Raw genomic sequence first — 22,715 nt, forward strand, 5'->3', positions numbered from 1 at the left:
GATCCTAAAATCCAGCATTGGTGAAACGCGTCAAACCATTAACAAGCCGCGAGACTCGAGCAGCGTTAGGTCAGTCCGGGAGGCTGCTGCGTCCGGGCGGATCGCGTCTGGGGGTTGCTTCGTTCCGTGCCGAACGGTGATACCGGTGGCCCGTCTCCGCGTGTCGGTGCTTTCTCGGGTCAGCGGAGCCCAGGTTGAGCTCGTCCCGCGCAGGCGCTGCCGTTATCCGCTCTCGCCGCGTTCCCGTGGCAACACGAGCGCTTCCCAGCTCCTCATGCTTTATTGCTGCCGACGTAAAGCTCGACTGCTGCTTCGGCACATCGCAGGCCTGCCGGCCGGCAGGGGTTCATTCATGTTTCGGTTCTGCTGGTTTGCGCTATCCTTCGCTCTCTCTTTCTCTCCTCCTTTTTTTGTTGTTAAATGAATTCAAACCCAGGGAGCTTTTCCATTAAAGCAAATCGCAGGCCCCCCACGTGCTTTCGAACAGAGCAATGCAGGCAAAACCACCGCCGTGCTCGCCAGTTCGGGGACCCTTTTCCATTGGTGCTGACGGGCTCCAGCACGGAAAGCAGCCTTTGCCGAAGCGGATTGCCTGGAGACGCCCGCACTGCGCCGTTCACCAGCGAGCGGCTGGGAGGGAGCAGCCTATGGACAGCGACTGGCTACCGCTGATCTAAAATTACGCACCGCGGCGAAGCACGCCGTAGCGCTGCGGCACGTTGGCTTGTTTCGGACGTGTCCCGGCAAAGAGGCCCTTTGGCCGCGCTTAACGTGGAACAGGGAGAGGGGAGGTTTGCAGGCTGCGGGGCGCGCGGGTGCAGCCTGGCCCCGGGGCCGTGCCGCCAGGGACCGTGCCGAGGGCGCGGGAGAGTCCTCAGCACAGCCACCCTCGCTGTCTGCAGCGGGAGCGACCATCCCCGGGCGTCTGGTCTGCGAGGCCTTTGCCAAGCTCCACTTGCTTCCCTCAGTCGCTCTCCAATGGGCAGGGTTTTTTCCAAACTGCGGTTATTTAGGAAGGAAGTCAGTGATATTAGGTGCAGGAAAGCCTATTAACTCCCCTGGCAATGTGCTGCCATTTGCATTTAAAAGTGTCGCGCTCTGGGGAGTCCCCGTCCCCTGGAAGCCGGCTCTGGGTGTCCCCTGCCGGCCTGCGCCTCCTTCGCAAAGCCTGCGGATCCTGCCTGAGCCCCGAACCCGAGCAGTTTGTCCCCCAGCACACGCTGTCTGCACGCAGCCCCCGGCCGTGCATTTATTGTGCTTGTGCAGTTCATAACTTTTTTTGCCTCCCAGAGGAAGCGCTGGTGAAACATAGCCTGCAATAATGCTAAGATGCATTTGGGGTGCGTTGTGAGTGGGTTTCATAAAATTTCAGAGGATAACCTTTAGTTTTGGCAGAAATAAAATAAATCTTATGTATTGCTATAATCTATCAAGAGACGTGGACAATTTGAGGTATGTGTTAGTTTGGCAGAGTTAAAGTAGATCATGCCGCACACTGTATGCCATAGATTTAACCCAGTTAGTTAGTTTACTCAGAGTATTTAAGATAAAAATTTTGAGCATTGCTGAACTTATTAATGTGGCAGCTAGAATTTATTCTGAGATTATCATGCAAATATGGGCTTTTCAGTGCTCAGACTTGTCCTTCCTGAATGACATTACAGTTACTGGAAATCATGCAACTTAAATTAACATGGATATCTGTTGTTTAGGATGAACAAAGATGTCAAAGAACCAGAAATGAACCGTCCAGCTTCATCCCTCAGTGCCGGAAGGTCTGTTGATGCTGCAGATGCTGGAAAGGCTGCAAGTCCTTTGCTTGGTGCTAGAAGACGGGAATATGGAAAACCTCCAGCAGACAAAGAGGAGCTTGAGAGCCAGCAAAGACCGGCAGAGAGCCGAGGAGTGACTTCTCCCTCTCTGGCGAGGAGATGGACCTCTCCCGCCCCAGAGGGGAGGTTTCCCAGTCCGCTGTCTCCAACTGTGACGAGAAGGAAACTGTCTTCTGCAGCAGAAGACAAGTTCCCCAGCTCTTCATTCGCGCTGTCTGAGTACGTAGAGGAGCTGAGGAGGAAAAGGGCAACAGAAAAAGAGCAGGGAGCGCTGGGATTAGATGACGCTTCTCCCCTACCAATTTACCAAACAACTGGTGCTTCAACCCTCAGACGCTGCAGGACTTTCAGAGAGGCTGATGATGTCCCAGTGAAGTTTGAAGTGAATGAGCCAAGAGAAAGCAGAGGAGCACCTGGAAGCCCTGGCTCCATACGTTCCTCTAGCCTCAAATGTACGGCCTTGGAGAAGATGGAGCCAGCACGCTCTCCGGTGCTAAAACGAGTATCAAAGTTTGGCTCCTATGACTCACTGCTACAAAATATTGATAATTCCTTCCCCCAGCTGAGCTCACCTGCTGCGGGAGCAGATGCACTCAATACTTTGAGACTTAAATCGTGGAGAAGTTGCCTCGAGCCGTCGCTGGAGGAAGGAGGTGACATCGACGTGGGAAAGGATCCGCTGGTGTTTCAGAGCAAGCGGTTCAGCCACGGCCTGGGCGAAGGGAAAGAGAGCGACCCGTTCAGCTGGAAAATACCAACCCTCAACTACGAGAGGAGAACAAACGTCGATTTTGATGACTTCCTTCCGGCTATTCGGAAATCGCGCTCAACAAGCAGCCTGGCCAAACCCGGGAAGGACAGAAAGGACGGCCAGCGGCCGCTGACGGTTCGGTTTGAAGATCAGGCCACAGCGGACGCTTCGGCCTCCTCCGAGATAAAGCCCACGTCGAAGCAAAGCTCAGCCGCCAAGGAGGACTCCGGAAAGCTCTCCGACTCCTCCTCATCCTCCGGCTCGGCTTGTTCCTTTCGGAGCGCTGACAGCATCAAGCGCCGGCCCCAGAGACCCGACGGGGAAGGGTGCAGCAGCATCGCCGCAGAGAGCCCCAGGGAGCCCAGGAGGTCGGAGGCCGAAGGCAAGGAAGACGATGTAAATAGCATTATGAAGAAATACCTGGGCAAGGACTAAGGTAAGGCTGCCGAAACCCTCGCCGTGCTGAGCCCCTCCAGGGCGGTTAATTCCCTAACAGCGGGTTTGCCCCGGAGGTGCTGCGCGAGACCCTGCCCGGCCTTTCCCCGAGTTTGTCGGATACGGCCGTGTCCGGGTTAATGGGTGCACCCTGGCAGAGGAGGGGGATGCTGCTGCTGCCGTGGGGCAGTGCCGGCCCCACCGGCACCGGGACCCGCAGAGCGGCCGGGGAGCAGCTCCGAGTCCATGGTAGGTGCTCCGCTGCCCGCTTCCCCGAGGAGGCAGCGCTCCCTTGCCCCTGCCACCTTATCCGGTAGCGGCATCCACCAGAGCATTTCCAAGAGTGCATCCTTGTGACTGGGCTTGTTTGGCTAATTGGAAATTTGCTTTGGCTGGACACTCAAGGTCACCCCGCTCCGGAGAAGGTAGGTCCTGTCCGGAGTCAGGCTTGCTTCCTGTAGTTAGCAATCGCCTCTGACAACCACTTGGATCTGATTTTCATATTACAGCTGACGTTCTGAGAATTAGGATTTATTACTGCAATCCAGGTTTGAAAGCAAAGTCCCTAATGAATGCGCCACAACTGTAATTAAGTGTTTAAAATAGATTAGAAAAACGTTTTGTAAAACCATTGCCTTTAGACTAACTTGCTGGATGTCAAGCTGTGACCAAATTGACTAAGCCAACACAAGAAAGGAGCATGTGTTAATAAAACATTTCTTTCTGGGAAGCAAAATTTGCATAATGAAACGTCCCATTTTCCCCCAGACTTTATTTCAATAAACAGTAGTAACTGGCCTCTGTGATCTATGGAAGCGAGGGACTGCAACCACGCACAATACTTTACCGTTCTCTTGGAAGAGCATCTAATAGGGAAAGTGTAATTTAAACAGAGATTGGAAGTGGTTCCCCAAAAGTCATGAGATGGTTTTACAGATGAGGAGACTCTTGTGTTTTTAAACATCCTTTGGTTTCTTTATGTTCCTGTTCTCTGCTTCACATAATTGCAGATGTCAGCTGGGGGACTAAGGACTTGCTTTTCTCTTGCAGTTGCTTGTCTCCAGGAGCTGGTGTTTTAAGTAAAAACCCCAGTGGTTTTCATAAAAGCCAAGCCGGTGTCTCGGGTTCCGCCAGCCAGGGGAAGGACACACCGTAAAGAGCTGGAGGAATACCAAACCTCGTTTCTTTAACCCCAGAGCGTGGAGCCCAACCCGCAGCCCTTGCGGGGCTGCACCCGGCAGCCTCGGCAGAGCCAGGCCCCGGCAAGCCGCCTCGGCGGCACTGGGGCCTCGGCGAGCCGCAGCACCGCGCCGGGCTCCCTGGGCATGGCGGAGCTTTCCACCTCGATCCCCCGTCCCGGCTGCCCGCAGCCGCTCGGAGGAGCCATCTCAGCACCTGCGGCCCTGCAATGTCCCCGTGCAATGCAGCAAGGCTGCAGGAACGCGGGGAGCGGGCACCGGGTCCGGCTTTACTGAGCTGCGTCTTGAGAAGCACGTCGAGGATTATCTCCGTTTATATGTTTTTCTTCTATTTTTCTAGTTTCCAGAAGCTGAGAGCCTATCTGAAGCTTTTATAATTTCACAGCTATTTGAAGACAGATGCGTACATGGTTTTGATTGGCTCCGACCACCCTGGACATCTTACTTCTCCCGGACACGTCGCACCGGCAGGAAAGACAGCGATGCGGCGTGTGCTGCCATGGGAGGCTGTATGCTGACATCTGCTTGGTTTTTACAAAATAAAATATTGGCTTCTTTGATGTAAGCCTCTTCTTGTCTTTCCGTTCCCCGCAGTGCGAACAGGTACGTGGCGGGAGAAGGGGTTCGTTGCCGCTGAGCGCGGTGCGCGGCTGCGGGGATGTGTCGGGGCACTTTTCTGCAAAACAGACACACGGTGCTGGAGACTTTTCATTCGAAAGCGTTTGCTGCTCCTGTCTCTGCTCATGAAACCCTCCTTTTCCTGTCACAAGCCTCTTCTGCAGGAGAGACGGAAACGTAGCCATTTGCCTTACCGGCTGCCTTTAGATATTTCTGGCAAAATCATACGGGTACATGAAAATCCCTCCCCCTTTTTATCAGTCTTTTCTAAGTATTTTGCCTGACTAGAAAATTTGCAGCACATTACACAATCTCATTTGACCTTCCAAGGCAGACTCATTGTGTCGGCAGTTTGAAAAGGCAAAGGGGGCAGTTTTCAGCATTTTGTTTTGCTTTTTGGATTTTTCACATGCATTCCTAATTTAAACCCAACCATTGCAGCAAGAAGCATTTTCCTTGTCACAGGTGAATGCAAAACCTTCATATCTGGGTTCACATCAGCAGTTTACTTAGGCTTTTGTACGGTGCGAGCAGTTTCTCTCTCCCAGCTCGCTCTGCAGTGCCAGCTAGCCGGGAGGCAGGCGGCACCCGAAGCGTCGCTGCACCGCTGCACGCGCGGCGGCTCTGCCCGAGCGCTGGGTCGCTCCTTTGTGAGATATGAGCTGTGGGAGAAGACAGCAAATGAAGAAAAACGGCTCCAATTAGTCTAAAATAGGCTTTCTAACGATTCTGCTATTTCCAGAAATAAAACGAATGCGTTTGGTAGGTCTCTCAAGCCCCAACCCCGCGACCCCGGTGTGTAAATAGGAAAGCGGTGCGGAGCAAGAGCCGCGGGCGGGCGCCGTCGCCGCTGCCGCGTCCCAGCTGGGAAGGCTGCAGCTTGGCGCGTTCAGCCACGGCGGGAGCCAGGTGGGACCTGCCGCGGGAGCGCGGCCGAGCCGCCGGCGCCGGTGCCCGCTCCGAGCATCACTCCCCGGGGAGTTTTTTCGCTCCCCCAGGCAGGGGCGTCTCTTGCGGGTCCCGTTCGGGCCTCGGGCTCTCTCCCACGATATGGAGGGCAGCGGCGAGAAAAACGCCGTACCTGAAGCCACCGCGCGGCCAGGGACTGTGGTTTGCACGTCTTTGCAGGCTTTTCTGAATATTAAGCAGCTCTCGGGGTAAGTAGCATCGTCGCACGTACAGTTAAGATCTTTTCAGAGGTTTATCGGAACGGGCACTTTGCTTTGGAAAGCCAGGCTGCAGCTTTCGAAACGGAAATGCCTTCGCAGCGGTCCCTGCGGAGACCTTCACTGAAAGGGTTTTCTATGGGCATATTAAATCCGCGGAGCTCTCAGCGCAGCCCTATTAAGAAACCACGTTTGGGTTTTTTTAAATCTTTTTTTTCCCTTGGAACAGACCGAATGGATCACCGCAGCGCGCTGTGTATTCATTACAATGCCGGCAACTTCGCAAATGAAGTGAAAGGCATCTTCTCTGCGGCGCTCTCTGCAGAAAGTCTGTAACTCAAAGGGAAGAATAGCTTTTACAGAATTCTTTTTACTCCCCTCTGGGCTTTCCGACGAAAAAAGAAAAACCACAGATTGTGCGGGTCGCAAGGGATCTCTCCCAGTCCGCCCTTCAAGTGAGCGTGAATGGCTGCACCGGTTTTTTTACTAATGTATTTGAATAAAATACATTAGTTAAGCTGAATCCGACATCGTTCCTCCCGACGTGCCCTGCCAAGGGTCGGGGCGACCGGCCCCAAACGCGTGGGGACGGGGACGCTCGCGCTCGTGCGGGCCGAGGGGCCGAGTCACCCCACGCCGCGGGGCCAGCGCACGAGCGCGGCGCTCCTGCAAAACCCCGACCTAACCGAACCGAACCGTCTCCCTGGTGGGCAGAGACCCTCCGGCAGGGCTCAGCGCTCCGCTGCATCAGCCCGCCTGCTCCTGGCACCAAGGCTGACCTACAAACACCAGCAGGACGAGGTGTCAGTTTACAGTTCATTTTTAATCTGAATTTACTACATGCAAATAACTGAATAATCTCAAAGCGCTACAGAAATTGCTTATTATTTGGTGGCTGTAGCAAAGATGATTCCTTTGACACCGAGCTTTTCATTTGGAATTAATACAGTGTGCTGCTGCCACGGGTTTGCTCAGCGTTAAGCTGTTAATATTTAAACTTGCAGAAGACAGGCAGATTTGTGCATAATATGCTGGCTTTTTTTTTTTTTTTTTTTTCATTTTGCTTTGCAGGACACAGAGGAAATAATTGCTCCGTCGCTTGAAATGGCTTTGCACATCCTTTAAGGACAAACCAGGGGAAAAAAAAACGAAAACAAAAACAAAAACGCTGTTTGCGCTGGATCGTCTCAGGCTGAGCCTGGAGGAGCGTTTGCCCTTGGACCATGCAGCGTGCGCGGGTCTGCGAGCGCTGGCGATCAGTCAGCTGGGGCTAGCGATGAAACCCGTGCTTGCATGGTGGGTGCCGAGGAAGATGCTTGAAAGGTCTCTGCTCCCCTCAGCTGTCGCGGGGAGTCCCGGGACCCACGTTCGTAACGCTCCCGAATTCGCTAGCCGGGTACGCAAGCCTCCTTCCAGATAACGAAGCTGTTTTTCCCTGCGTGTCACCTCCGCGTTAGCATGTGCCGGCACAGCGCGGGAGCAGGACGGTGTCCCAACACCCGGTGCCGCGCTGCTCCGGGTGGCACGAGCCCCATTTCCGCGCCCGCCCCGACACCGTGGGGCAGGGGCCACCTACGCCAGGGGCATCCGACGGCGATTAGCTCGGCCGTCCGGGGAGCGGCAGCATTCCTGCTTTTTGCACGGCTCCCTATGGCTCGTGTGCCTGCGCAGATCGGGGCTGAGCTGCCGGCAGATTTAGGGCCATCTGTCAGGCTTGTTTTTTCCGTCCTGCCAGGGTTCAGGCTGCGTTTTACCCTTCCTGAAGCCCGGTTGTATTTGCCACCCGGGCGCTCCCGCGAGGCTCCTGCCCGTCGCGGCGCAGCCGAGGGCTCCCCACTCCCCCTGCCAGGAGGACGAGGATGGGGAAGAAAGAAAAAAAAGTATAAGTATAATCACCTCCAGCCTGTTTTCCAGTTCTCACTAAAGGGCCTTTTTTTGGAACTGTGTTAATTTATTATCATTCATTTTTTTATTTTTAAAGCACAGTCCCATGTAGGCCTTGCCCATGTGTATCCGGAGAGCTAATTTTTACCATACGCCCACTGATGTCTACCCCTGCTAGTTGATCAAAATCGCTGCAGGCTGCAGAATGAGCCCAAATCACAGTTGCATTTCACTGGACGGTTCACGATCTTTTCTCATCATTTCCATAGCACTAACTGCCCCGGGTCATGCATCCCCCCGTGCAAGGCAGTGCAGGCAGCGCGGGGCCGTGCGGTGCAGCGGCTCCGCGCCGCCCATCACCGTCCACCGGCTTTGCATGGAGGGAATAAACGGACTCCAGCTCCGTTATCCTCATTCAGCCCAATCCCTTGCTAAATCCCGCGTTAGCTCTGCCCACGGGCTCTGCGTTAACCCGTCAAACGGGGACCTTTCCGAGGGCCCGGCTGAACACGTGCTCAGAGCAAGGTGACGATGATCACGACACGTTGGACATGGCTCCTGCGGAAAAGTGTTTTTTTTTCCTCCACTAGTCACAGTCAAGCTGCTCATCCGACTTGAAAGAGATGAATTTCTTTGAATTGAAGTCCTGAAAGAACAGCTAGAGCTTAATTACAGGAAAAGGTCCTTGTGCTTCTGCGGCACATTGCAGACCAGCTGGTGAGAAAAGTTTCTACAATAGGAACCTTTCCAGAGTAACATACTGGCGTTACGGGACCCTGGAAAAGAGACATTTCTAAAGGAAAAAAAAAAAAAAAAGGCAGAAGAAAATAACTAGCCTGAAGCTAATTTGCATTCCCATTGCAAAGCTTCGGCATTGGCAATACAAATTCAGTCCGCCCAGACCTCACTGGTATGAACGACCGCAAAAATCCCAAACTGGGACAAACAATTGACGCTGCAAATGCTCTTCGGGAGGAACGTTAATGTCCCTGTCCCCGGGGTGCTGGCTCGGAGGCTCGGCCGAGTCCCCGCTATGCACGCGGGGAAGGGCGGAGGTAGGAGCAGGGTAACTTCTTCGCTTTGCAAAATTTTCCCAGCTCTTCCTTCGCAGAAGCGGATCCACACAAGGCCTCGCGCGGGAGGGACAGCGGTGCCGGCACGGCGCAGGGTCCCGGTGCCGGCGGGGGGAGCAGGCCGGCGTCCAAGGAGGCAGAGCGCGGTGCCGCGAACGGGAACATGTGCTCCACGGAAAGCGCCAAGAAAGCAACATTTGGAGGTTAAGAAATGGCAGAAAACAGACAGATTTTTCAGGCGACATCCAGTGAAACGATGGCTGTGAGTTTCGCGGCGCGCAAGCTGTGCAGCCTTGCTAATTAATTAATATTTGCGGAGGGCTTGGGGATCCTGGGACGAAAGGCGTCGAGCGTTGCCACCGCGATAGACGGTCTGCGACAAAGCGGAGGAGCTGATGTGCAGCGGCGGCGAAGCTCGGGGCTCGGGCTGCAGGGCGGCAGCAGCAGCGGCGGCGGCGAAGCCCCAGCGCGTCCCGGAGAGGCCAAACCGCCCTCGGCCACGCGACCCGCGACCCCCCTGCGCTCTCCTGGCGCAGGGATGCGTCAACCACCCTTCGCTTCCCGGGGCCTGGGAGCGCTGCTCCCGCAGAATATTTTTTGGATTAATGCTGCCGGTTGCCGCTTTGAGCCCAGACACCTAGCAAGGTAAATTATTTATTCATACGAAATGTGCTTACAGTTGCAACAGGGATTCACTTAATTGAAAGTGCAGCTAGCATTTTCATAAAACCATAAAAGGGCGAAACATGCATAAATGGAAGAAAAGTGTTTAATCTCGAAGCAGCCGCTTGATGTGAGCGGATGCAGTGAGCTCCCAACGTACCTAAGCAAGTACTACCGAGATCGCACGAGCAAGCAGATATTTTTATCTTGTTGCACAAGCGCTAGGTTTAAGCTTGACATTATAATTGTGGCTTATGTTAGCTCCTTTCCAGAGCTGCAGAGGCCTTGACCGGCTCGTGGCGCCTGATACCGCCGGGAGCATCCCACCGCCGAGCCTCCGCCGGAGCGATGCCGGGGGACGTGGGGACCGGGAGGCGAGGGCTCGTGCGGCGGCAGGGCCCGCTGCTCGGAGCCCCGATCAAGCATGAAGCCCTGGACGCTAGGGGCCTTGCTCCGGGCCAGCCCTGCAGGGAGGATTTTCCTGCCGGAAGCGTTTATCCCTGCTCTCCAGCCGGAGCGACCCCGGCAGGGCATCGTAACGGGTGCTCGTGCCGCCGAGCACCTGCAGCGTTGATCTCCGCTGCACTGTGCCAATACGACAATCAGCGATCACCGCTGCTTGCAAACCCTCTCCTCCGCGCCCGGGGCGGCACTTGCATCCGGCACACAAATCCCGGGGGATTTGGCGGGGCTTAGAGGCATTAGCAGCAGCTGCGCAGGGGCGACCGCGTTGACTTTGCGGGCCAGGGCTTGGTGCACGCGCTGCACAGGTCTTGGTGCACGGCTCTTCGCTCCCGCCGGGCAGCACCGCTGCCGCCGGCTTCTCGCTTCCGCATCCCGCCCCGCTGCTCCGGCTCTGCCGCCGCGGTGAGGGAATCGCGCCTGACCCCGCGACACCCGGAGCGTGTTTTGGGGGGAAACCTCCCCTCCCTGCCTGCGCAGCAGCTTGCAGACAGCCCATGTTGGCCGGGTTCCCTCCCAGCTTCGCACCAGTTTCCCCTTTCCCGCCCTCCCCGGCTCCCTCCCCACGTCACCTCCTGCCGCAGCTTCGGCGGGGTTTGCTGCGGATGCCTGCGGCTGCAAAAACGAACGCACAGAAACCACTTTATAAACAAGAGCTATTAAACACGCAAGTTCTGCAAAAATCTTGCCAGATTCCCAAGTCTCCCCTCACTGCTCCTACAGCCTGGAACCGGAGTGCAGTGGCATCTCATCCGGGCAAAGTCACCCTGCTGCTGGTCTGGGCAAATCCCCATCTGATTTTGGGAGTGAGGGGAACAGGTGAGAGCAATTTAAAGTAAAGCCTCCCACTCTTCAGGGGATGGAAACCAGCTTCGCCGTCTGCTTTAATGGACCAGGAGCTGCCTCCTGCTGCTGGCAAAGCCCATGGGGGAACTGAGGGAGTGCCAATCCCACGGGAACGCCGGGCGGCCGCACTGGGCTTTGGTCCGCTCATGGGCTCGAGCGCCGGCGTCTGCACGATGCCTCCCTGGGCCAAGTCCTTGTGGAGCAGCTGCTGATCCCCCGGCATCCCGGCGGGGCCATACCAGGGTCGGGAGACCGGCTCAGAGCGAGAGGAGGAACCTGCCTCGGAGCCGGGATTCGCCCCCCCCAGCAGACCCCCGGCACGGCCGCCGTGCCCGAGTGGAGCAGCCCCCGGGTCTCACCCCCGCCGGGGCAGCGCGCTGCTCCTTCCCCTGCACCGGGCAGAGGATTAATACGCTCCTGCTCGCCCAGCCTGCTCCTGGGGAGGAAAGCCATTATTCAAACACTAATTTGTTGTGTGGGCTCTCCTGCAACACAGGAAGAGCGTGGAGGTGTTGAAGGAATTGCTTTTTATTTAATCACGGAGTAATTACAGGAACAGCTTTAGGGAATGGTGCCGTGATTGACGCCGCTACCCTGGCTCGCGTAACGGGCCAAGCGGTTCAATAGCAGCGTGCCGGGACGCACTACGCCGCGCGGGCACGGCCGCTGCAACCCCGCCAGAGCCGCCCCGCGCTCCCCTCGGAGCTGTGGCTTTGCACGCGAAGCCGCTCCTCCGGGCAGCGCAACATCCCGCACGGAGCCCCGGGCTCGCCGGCAATCACGGAGCTGCCCACAGGCTGCACGTGTCTGTGCAGACCCGAAAAGTGCTTGGATAAAACTTGGCTTTCGGGATGACTCCGCACTGACATCCCACCCCAGAGGTGGCTGCAGTCCTGCCACGTAGAGAAGATGCCCCAGGACCACATCCAGCGCGGTGCGGGGGGAAGCACTTGTTTTTCCATACGCACCATTTTGGAAGAGGCAAAGAAAAGGCACCGCAGGGGCAAAGCGTAAGAGCAGGGACATTGGGTGGGATCAGGAATAAAAGGATGTTCTGTGAAGCTCGAAATGCTCATCCCTGCTGGGAGGGGGAAAGGAACTGGATTTTGGAGGCACATCCTCCCCTTTTCCTGGGCTCCTGCCCTTGGAGGAGAGGCCGGGGCACCGCTGCTTCCTTAGGGTGCGGGAAAGCAGAGGGCAATGCCTCGTCCCTTGCCATACAGGGCAACTAGTTCAACGGTGCTTGGCCTTAAAACTTCAGCCAGTCTCACGGTTGTGCTGCTTTCAAGGCTGGAGGGATTCTGCACAGTCCAGGCTGACCTCCCAGCACAGGCAATTAAATTCCTTCAGTCACTGCTGGACTGAGCCCAGTAATTTGTGTTCGAGTAAAGCTTCTTCTTGAAAAAAGCATCCCGTCTTAATTTGAAAAACTTCAAGAGATGGAGAAGGCACCACTTCCCCTTGATAATTTGTTCCAGCGGTTAATTACCCTCACTATTAAAAGTCTGTCCTTTGTTCTAATTTAAATGTGTCTGGCTTCAGCTTCCAGTCATTAGTTCTTGTTATGCTCTTCTCTGTTAGATTAAAGGGCTCTTTCATAGCCACCGTTTTATCCCTGGGAAGGTTTTCGCACAGTGGAATCAAGGCACCTCTGGATCCTCTTTTTGCTAAGCCGAACAGAGCGAGCTCCCACTCGCTCCTTTTAGAGGTATTTTTCCAGCACTCAAAGAATTTTCCTAGTTCTTTTATTCGCCCTCTCCATTTTATCCAGCCCCCTTTTTAAACACCCGCAGTTAGCGGAGCTGTCTGGAATATTCCAGCATTGAGCTCCAGTGCCGCAGGACAGCGGGACGCAGGACCCGGGCGGCACCGTGCCGCCGCTCCACGAGCGCGTGTTCCTTGCTGGTTTTCTGCAGCCTCTGCGTTATTTTCAGATCCAGTGTTTTCTGGGACACCGTCTCCCAGTCTGCAAGCATGGCCTATATTTTGCATCTCTTGATTATGGCTTTGCCCTGAATTACATTAAAATGCATTTTTCCTTGGATGGCGCTTAATTTACCAAGTTACCCAATCAGTAAAACAGCAAGAAGATCAACTCCGTGACACCCAAACCATCTTGGGATCATCCGCAACAGTTAGCAGCAGAGCCAGCGTGCTCACTTCCAAATCACTGATGGCAGGGCTGCCCCCGCCTGCCCCATCCCAGACCCTGAGCAGCCTTGACAGGCGGCTCTGCCCCGCTGCAGCCCCACAAGCTCGTGCGGGGGCCATGCAAACCCGCTGCCCTGGCACGCCAGGCCAGGAAGGGATTCCCCAACCACAGCAAAGGGAATTGCTTGCAAGCTTTGCAAGGTGCATTGCTTTGCAGCAGCACACAGCCGCCGCCAGGAAGCCGGCGGCATCTGGCACGCCTGGCGTGCTTTGCCAGGCATCTGCTCCACATGCAAAAGCACCAAACTAACCATGGCTTTCTGCAGCCTTTGCCAAATCTTTCAGCTCATCTTTTATTCTGCTAAGGCATTTGCGCACAGAGGGAAGCACCAGTGAAAAAGGCATCCCCAGCTAAGGGGAGGCTGGCAAGACCTGCAGCAGGAGCAACCAGGAGCTTGCAGCAGGAAGGTGATGCGAACATCCCCCGGCTGGGATGGGTCACTGCTCCTGCTCCACCAGTGGAGCTGAACAGCAGGAGAGCAGGGCTCTGGCAATGCAGATCGCTCCCAACACACACAGAAGCCCCCCGTTAATCACAGCTGCCTGACGAGGCCAGGAGCAACTCTGAGCAGAGGGGGCCAGCAAAGGAGCTGCAACCTGTGCAACATCAGCCTGGAGCCAGGCTGAAATGCTGCAACGTGGCATTACAGGGCATGGAGAAAACTGCTCCCAGGAGTGCTCCAGCAGCTCCCTGCAAACCCAGGCAACGGCTGCTAGATACTGGCTGCTGCCCATAGCAGGACCCGGTTCCTCAGGCTGAGGGCAGGGAAAGGGGGAACGTGGCAGGGAATAGCTGCAGTGGGTCATTAGCACCAGGGGAGCAGCAGAGCTCGGCCAGCGCCGGCACCCAGGGGAAAGCAGTGCTGCCGAGCATGGGACAGGCGAGCGCAGACGGGGCAGCACCCTGGCAGAGGCAGAGCCCGGCTGCATGGTGCAGCAGCGGCTGGGGCCAGCATGGAGGAGCCCGGAGAGGGGCCGCATCTGCTCCCTCCGCCGGGCACTGCAAGACACCTCCCAAACCCACCACAGCCACCCTGTGCTCTGCCCAGGCAGTTCAAAACCCCTTTGCATTTACAAACCGCTATAATCTAGGAAAAACTGCCATGCATTTTTAATCTTCTGTGGTTTTTAATTAAAAATGAGAACACAATTATTTCTTCCACCCCTGCTCTGTGTGCCTTGCTTTAGCAAAGCAGGCTGCTGCTGTCGCCTGTACTCAAGCGATTCCTCAAGTAGACAGGCTATGAACCCCGGTGTGAGCCAGTCATTGGCTCCATCTGGGAATAGATGAGCCAAGGTTTGGCTCTTCCAGCTCGCTTCCTTTTGGGAATATTAGGCCAACGTGCAAGCCTGGTCATGCTTTATGGGTGCACAAATGCACCCATGCAGGGGGACCCTCCTGCAGCGTTGGCTCTGCCTGGCCGGTGCCCTCCGCAGAAGCCTTCCGCTCGACTCCTCGGTGACTGCCTTTACAGCTGTCCTTGTAAAAGCCCCCGTCGGGGCAAGCTTTCGAGGCCGCGGTAGCAGTGCCGGGCTCTTGCTGGGAGCCGGAAGCGAGGCAGCGCCAGAGCCCGGTGCAGGCAGCCACCACTCGCGCCGTTCGCGGGACACGTGCCGTGGCGTGACCAATGTTTGTTCCTTACCACCTAGGAGCTGAGATGAATTGCAGCTATACAATGAAGAGTCACTTTATTGCTGAGGCATTAGGCAAAGCTAACGTAATCCGAACCGGTACTGAATACAAATCCTTGACTGTGAGTCACCCTGCTCTTACATTGTGCTCTGCCGCGGCGGAACAGCACGCCACTGGAGCGCCAGGCATTAGGGGGAAAAGGAATATGCTTTTCTCTCTCCCTCTGAAAGACAGCTATAATGATGGCCAAATCACCCAATCATTGCATTAATTAATAAGTATTTGGAGCCTCCTGAGACTGATTGGCTCATTATAACACCAAGTGAAGCCTGAAGAAAGAATTCCTGGGGGAAGGCAGAGTCCCCATTTGATTTTCGCTTTGGCTCTGCTCACTAGCAGAAAGGCATATCAAAAAAAAAAAATCAAAGCTGTTTGGGAGCCCACGGAGGGGAACACCCTGTGTTTTTCTTGGCTAATTCACCCCAGCAAGGGGCACGAGACTTTGCAACCGGCTCCTTTTCTTTCTGGCTTGAAGTTAACATGGAGCCGAGCACTCGCGACAACCTCGCAGGCGTAGGGAGGGCTGGGAAACTCCTTCCAGGCATCTCGCAGCCCCCCACCTCCTCCTACGGAGGTGACCAGCGCATCCTCCTCCCTCGCAGGCCATGCACCCCTGTGCTGAGGGATTCCCAGCCCAGGTGCAGCCAACACTGTACATGCACAAAGGCTCTAGAGGAACAGGGTATCAGTAAAGGGAATAATTTGGATAAGGGCCTAACTCTCAGCTTCTGCCTTTCCTTCCTCCAAAGCAGCACTGAAAGCACATTTTCTGGGCAGCTTTAGTCACCCAAGGGATTTCTCCTCCTCCCCTGCAAGATGCAAGCCAGGCCCCTCTCCCTCACTCCCAGAGACAGGATCCTGCTCTGCACAACACTCATTCCACACTAGACAATTACAGATGCCACTTCTGTGCATGATGCACAGTTAACAACCATAGCATCTCATATTGATGGAGCATCACCCATCTCTAAGTACAAATGCATTTTTACAGACCTTGAATAATTAAGCCCCTAAACTCTCCTGCAAGACCAGTGCTATTGATGCACACTGTCAGGGAAGATCTAGGGTTGAGCATGGTCTGTGCTGAGTCAGGAAGTTTCTCCTGCCTAGCACCCTCGAGGTTAATACTAACGTAGTCCTCAGTTCTGACAGCCAGTTGGAGGCTGCGTGCAAATCTCTTCCTCCTAAATGGCCTAGAAGTATGGCCAGGAACCTTTCCTCCCCCCAGCCCTTTAAATTTTAGTTCCAAGACAAAAATGAAGTGCCACTTGACTAAGCTGCAGTGGTGTCTTTGGTTCCCCAAGGTCAAGAGCCCCAAAGCACCCTGGAAGGCAGGCGCTGCCAGTGAAAGGCACCAGGATCCCTGTTAGACCTCAAGGTGGGCAGCGACTGCAGAATTGCCCCGGCAATACCCTCCTTTGGGAGGTGACACCCAGAGTTCACCCAGTCCAACTTCACTAAGCTGCAAGGCACCCAGCAGATGGGCAGGGTCAGCCAGCATTGGAGGGCAACACCATGAAGCCAAGGAAGGAACCGATTGCCTTTCCATCACAGCAGGTAACTGGGGAGGGAGAAGTCATGCAGTGACAGAGGAGAGTCAACCTCCATCCATGGTCACTCAACCCAAGCTCTGCACTGCCGGGCAGGTCAGGTGTGCCCAGATCACATGCCAAAATCTACATCCAGGCACCCCTGGGGACAGCCAGCTTCTCCTATGTACCTTTAACAAATTCAAGAGTGCCAAGAAAATAAACTCGAGTCCAGAAAGAAAAAAAAATCAAAATACCTCCTACGCATATATTGGATCACCACCTTATCAGATATCCACGCTGAGCAGATGAGTATGAAATAACCATGAGTGTGCTAGAGCATGGAGCTGGCTTTCCAGCGCAATGAGCTGTCGTTAAATCATCCCACCTCGGCATGTGGCTTGTGCTGCACTGGCGCAATTCGAGTCCGTACCCATCTCCCCCACTGCCCTCCCGAGCTGCCATTGCAACGTGAGCTGTTGTTTCAGCGTTATGTCCGAAACGGCACCAGAAGCGTCCTTTTGGCTCACACCAAGCTCTTGCAGCTAAGGCATCGGTCAGCTATTCCTGGTCCGGCTGCTCCCCTCCCCTTTCTCCTGCTACATGCGAGTAGGATCCAGCAGTGACAGAAATAAAGCAAAATCCTTGCATTTTCCTCTAGGCAGGACAAAATTACCTTGCCCCAGAGGTGTCCTCTCCAGCCCTCCCCTCTGCCCTTCTCTTCCAAGCCCATGCAGGCAGGGATGGGAGCGTGGCGGCCGCCTTCCCTTTGATTGCGGGAATCGCATCAAAGGTGGAAACAAATGACTGGTTTAAGCCTGGCCAAGGCTCGCAGCGCCAAACAGCACTTACCACGCTTGGTGCCTTGTGAGCACGGTAACGGATCAATAGGGATCATCCGGTTTTGGATGATTTCTCTAGCTCTTGCTGGGCATCAGAAGGGGAAATAAAGCAGCGCTGTCGCTCGCGGCTGCAGCGGATGGGCTGGGCGCAGTGAGACGATAACCTGCTCGGGAAACGCTTCCAGCACAGCTCCGCACCCCAGCTCCTGCCGGGCATCTCCCTGGGTGTCCTGGGACCCCCCCCATGCCCCAACACCAGCGGTGCCTGCAAGCCGCCCACGTTCCCGGTGTTCAGCGCTCCTGCTTCCCCTCACTTTCGGGGAAGAGCGAACGAACCGTCCTCACGCTCTCAGCAAAGCCGCTGGCGAAGGCGGCGAGTCGTGGGCTCCTCTGCCCCGCCGTGAGCCCCTCTTTAATGACACTATCCATCACCGGGCTCTTTTTAAATCTATCAGCACGGTTCAGGGTGAAAGACTCGGCCGTCAGTCACAGGATCTGCGCCCAGCGGAGCACCTAGGTCCAGCCGCCCCTGCCACGCTTATCTGTCCATGAGCAAACACAAACGTACTGGTTTGATTTCCTCTGCTCTGATGCGTTATTCGGGCTTCCCAAATGCCACACACACCCGCAGCTAAGGACGTACCTGCCCCAGCGCTCGCCACGCACGGAGGCGAACCTGCCGCCTGGCGCCTCGCCGGCCGAGAACAGCAGAGCCAAACCTGTCACCTGCAAACTGCCGGCAGGAGAGACGAGAAGGGGCAACAGGGCTGCAGGGAGGGTGGGAAGAGAGAGCGCAGGGGATACTGACGGGGAAGGCAGCTGGTCCTCGCTCTTGGCAGCTACGCCCTGGCTGCTCAGGACTTTCCAAATGGAGCCCGTTAATTCAGACCCCAGGAGAAGCCTGAATTTCTTGCCGTACCAGGGCAGCGCACTACGGCTGCAGTCCAGGAAGGGCTTTATGCAGTGGATGCAGCCTCTGCCAGGAAAGCTGGATGCCGAATACTGAAAAGGTCAGGCTGACACAGTGCAGTCTCCCAGCAAGTCATCCCCAAGCCCTGCAAGTGGTACCAGCTCAGCACCACCCTCCAGCTTGTCTATTTTCTGCCTCGAAAAGGATGGGGGGAGGCAGGAAAGCAGCCCTGGAACAAAGGCACAAGGGCAGCGGGACGAAAGAGGCTGAAAGCAGGTAGCAAAATTTGGAAAGCAGAAATACCTGAAAGGCTGGAACTGCAGAGAATTGGTCCCGTACCTGAATAAGTGCATTTATTACCGTGCTGCATGCTCTGAGGGCAAGCAGGGGCTGCCTGATGCCTGGTTTCTGCACCACGGCATCAATCCAACTCAGCAAACAGGCCCCGCTGCCCGCGAGCGGGACAAGCGCTTCTGCTGGGCACCACCATTTGTTCCGCCAGGAATCCTTCCAGGCCTCGCTAATCCACCTCGCTCATCAACACCCACGTCTCGCAATCGGAATTAGAGCAGTCTGAGTAAACCGAGACTTTTTTCCTGGAGTGGGGAAAAAAGCTAACGAAAGTGAGAAAATGCCAGGAATGACTGGCTTTTAATGAGGTGCAGGCACAGGGCTGAGCACGGAGGGGAGGTTTGGTTGCTGACCCTGCTCCACGCGCACGGCTCTGCAGCGTGGAGCTGAGGCTGCCCACCACCACCCCAAAAAAACAGCGTAGGGAGCACGCACCACTACAAATTCTTGGTAAATAGCAACTTGCAACAGCATTAAAAAAAAATCACTAACTTCCTTGAGATGCAGGCACAGTGGTCTCAGAAGAGATTTGACCAACAAGTGCCGAATTTTGCGGAGTCTGCACGTTTCTGCACAGCCTCCCCAGGGCCCAGGAAGCTCCCGCGCGCTCTCTGCCAGTCGGGGCCAGGCTTTGCTCGGAAAGGCTCTTGCAGAGCTGTGCAGCCCAGCTCGCACCACACAGCCCGTCTGCAGTCAGCTCAAACGCAGGAGAACAGGAGCAGCGACCACAGATCACCGCAGAAGAACATTGCACCCCGAAGCACCGCGATTTCCTCCACATCTAGGCATACAGGAGGGTCGCCACAGCCACCGCGCAAGGGGCTTACGGGCTTGCACGTGTCTGACCAGCGCTTCCGTTTCTTTCTCCCCCTAAGAACTTCTGCAAGAGCAGGCCCAGCCCAGGGAGAAAAATCCCATTAAAATGGGAATCAAAGTCCTGAATAGTAATTAACACAAAATGATTGCAACCTGCATTCCCCTAGACCAGAGAGCACACTTTGCACTGGGCAGGCGACAGATTTACCCCACACTGGGGCCTCTCGGTGCGCATGTCCCCCTCAGCCCCCTGCAGACCCCCCCGGCCATCGCTGCGAGATCGAACCAGCAGCGGCCAGGGAGCAGTTGCCTCTGCTGCGGGGCTGGTTGGAGCGGGGGCAGCTCGCCCCGGGGCCACGAGCCCCTTCCCTCCGCTCCCTGCACGAGCGACGACGTGCTGCCACACTCGACAGCCTCCCTTATCTGCCACAGGCTGATCCGTTGTGGCTGTAATTTCATGCCGTTATAAGCAATCGCACTTGTAAAGCAAAAATCGCGGCTGCGTCTCCTAGCCGAGCGTGCAAAGCCACATTTCAAACGCCGGTGAAGCCCCGCTGGCGGCTCCCTCCCTTCCCCAGAAGATGCACGTCCCAAGCGCGGGGACCCGCTGCGGGTGCACACGGACCGCGGCCGTCACCCCAGAGCCCCGACCGAGCCCGGGGCGCAGGCGGGCTCCGGCTCAGCAAGGGGAACGCATACGGGGAGCACATGTGCAAGATGCTGGTGCAAAGCCTTGCTTTTATGGCAGGGGCTCGGACGCACGCCGCTGTGAACCGGCCACCGGCTCTTGCTGCCCCTCTCCCAGGTCTCAAACCAGGCTTTTGCACGGAAATACAAGATCCTTAGGAACAGGCACCGCTCATCCCTTCTCTCGCGGGAGGGATCTGACCTGGGAAAGACGGTGCCTTCTCCGGGCTGCACAGAGCAGCCGAGGCTGGCAGCGAGGGCCTCGGGCTCCTGGCTCGGAGAGGAGATGGGAGTCGTGAGAGCAGAACCCTTCCGAGGGCTGGAGCACGGCTATTTTTAGCAATAAAAGCGAGCTTTAAGACAATTGCAGCTGTGGTTGAGAACAATCTGTTTCCTCGAGTAATTAGACAGATAATGCAGCGATCGCTGCCTCCCTTCGTCTCCGGCTGGCTGCGTCCCCGGCACGCGCTGCGGGATGCTCTCGCGGGTGCCGGCTGCCTCGCCGGGCACCGCTCAGCGCCCCAACGCGCCAGGCTGCACCGTGGCCACCACGCGCCTGGGCTAACGCCGGCTGGGGGATCCCCACCACGGGTCAGGGCTGCTGCTCCCAGCCTCTGGCTGGTCCGAGGGCCCCGCGGACGCGTGGTGCATTACAGGGGAAGGCATTAGCTGCAAAGCTGGATGAGAAGCCTGGCCCTGCTACCAAGCCTCTCCTTCGCTCCCTGCTGAGACCCAGGCTGGGATTTGAAGAGAAGCCAGGCTCAGGCACCTGCTGCCAAGGAGCACAGAGGACACCAACCCTCGTAAACCCCCAGACGGGGCTGTCTGCTAGCAATGAGGAACCCCCCACGCCAGCCCTGCTAGCACCCAGCTACGCACCCCTCGCACAGCAGCGACGCAGCCATCCTCCATGTGCAGATCCTCCGTGTGCAGATCCTCCTGCACCAGCAGCCACCCCACAGGGCAGCCTGGGCCCTTCTTAACGGCTCTGCAGGAACGAGCCCCAGGTGGGAGCGCACAGCCCAGCTGGGACACATCCCACACCTGCCCTGGGCTCCTCTGGACAATTTACCGGGATAACCCACGCAGCCACAGCCTGTGCCCGGCTCCCTGCTCCCCGAGGGCACCCAAGCTGCAGATGTGGTGCCTGCCCCAGCTCTGGGGCTGCTGCTTTCCCACACACCCCGCTCTGGCGGCACTGCTCGTGCCCCACGCACCCCACTCCGGCAGCACCGCTGCTTTCCCACGCATCCCACTCCAGCAGCACCGCTGCTTTCCCCCGCACCCCATTCCGGCAGCACCGCTGCTTTCCCCCGCACCCCATTCCGGCAGCACCGCTGCTTTCCCACGCATCCCACTCTAACAGCACTGTTTGCACTGCGTGAGCGCCGCAGAGCACACAGCCGGGGCACATGGGTCCCTTGGGTGCTGTCGGGGTGCAGTGGCCGTGCACCCACAAACACCCCCAAGTGCAAGACGTGACACGTGGATCTCCGATCCAGGCGCGTGTGAAGCACACAACGGCAGAGAGCTCCTTTGATTCCCCCTTGGAGGAGTCCGAGGAAGAAGCCTCAGTTATTCCTTCCAAATCAGTTGTGCTTTGCACTAGGTAAATCAGCCCCGTGCAGCAGCTCGCGAGACGGGCAGGGTGTTTCATGCGCATCGGGAAGGAAACAAAACCCCGTCTGGTGCTCTCCATCTGGGCTGCAAAGGTTGCCCGGGAGGGAAGGACGGCCAAGAGCCCGGGAGCCGTGCCGGCGCGAGCGGAGCGGGCACGAGTCCCGGCCGCCCCTGCTCCTGCATGGCCGAGCATGGCCGGTCCCTCCGGATGCACCTCCCTTCCCCCGGTGCCGAGGGGCAACGAGCGGGAGCCCTGCGGCGAGGAGCGCGGAGCGGGCGGGAAGGCAGCGGGGCCGCGGCAGGCGCCTCTCCGCAGCAAGGGCCGATAGGGAAGGAGCGAGCTGCCGCCGCGCCAGCGGGGACGGGCTGCGGATACGTGCGTTTGGATCTAGGTTGGCAAATAGCTTTGACAGGTGCCCCCGCAAGCGGAGGACAGCCCCCACAGCCATCAAAATATTTCACACTCGCACTTTTGAAGAGTCGGTGCTGCAAAATTTAGCTCAATGCAATGGAAAATCTTTTTTAAAGAGAAATAACTCCCCGGCGTTTTGTTTAACTTCACTCAGGACAGATTTGGGAGAAAAAGACTGCTGCTGTAAGGAGAGAGAAATTCGGTCTGTTGGCCGGTCTCTGGCCAAGCTGCTGGCCTGCGCCTTCGTGGCCTCGGTGCTTCCTGGGGCTGCCGAGGCAGGAAAGGGTCTGGAAACTAATGTGCTCTCACGCTGATGTGCCACCACGGTGCTGCGCTCGGAGCTGCATGGCCCGGGAGCACCCGCGGCTCCGGGTCATCGCTGGGGACGTGCCCCGAAACGCGGCCTCGGTGCCTGACGCAAACCCACAGGCAGCGCTGCCGGCGGCCAGGCTGGGCGAGGGGCGGATTGCACTGAACTCCAACCAGGCGGGTTTCTGCAGCACCAAAAATCCAAGCGAACAAAAAAGCCAGCAAAAATCCCAACATTTTACTTCCTTCCTGGGAAAAAAGCCAGGGACTTGAATTGCTCTCTCCAGCACGCCTCTGGCTCTCACATATGAGCCGCTTGCAAGCTTTCCATGACCTTACCTCTGGCACGGCACAGCATGGCATGGCACGGCACGGCACGGCAGGGTATGGTGCAACATGGCATGGC

The 22,715-nt window shown here is 56.7% G+C and overlaps 1 protein-coding gene across 1 annotated transcript in view; it reads left to right on the top strand.

Moving 5' to 3' along the window:
• Nucleotides 1-4,693, top strand: part of MYO18B (myosin XVIIIB) — a 90,623-nt gene extending 85,930 nt beyond the window's left edge. Inside the window, exons 41-42 of the mRNA XM_067306865.1 lie at nt 1,713-3,019; nt 4,558-4,693. Coding sequence (XP_067162966.1) covers nt 1,713-3,018 — 1,306 coding nt within the window. The 3' untranslated portion in view covers nt 3,019; nt 4,558-4,693. The remainder of the gene's footprint in view (nt 1-1,712; nt 3,020-4,557) is intronic.
• Nucleotides 4,694-22,715: the final 18,022 nt, after the last annotated feature.

This window comes from Apteryx mantelli, chromosome 17 (genome assembly GCF_036417845.1).
Source record: "Apteryx mantelli isolate bAptMan1 chromosome 17, bAptMan1.hap1, whole genome shotgun sequence".
In the NCBI taxonomy this organism is placed as follows: domain Eukaryota; kingdom Metazoa; phylum Chordata; class Aves; order Apterygiformes; family Apterygidae; genus Apteryx; species Apteryx mantelli.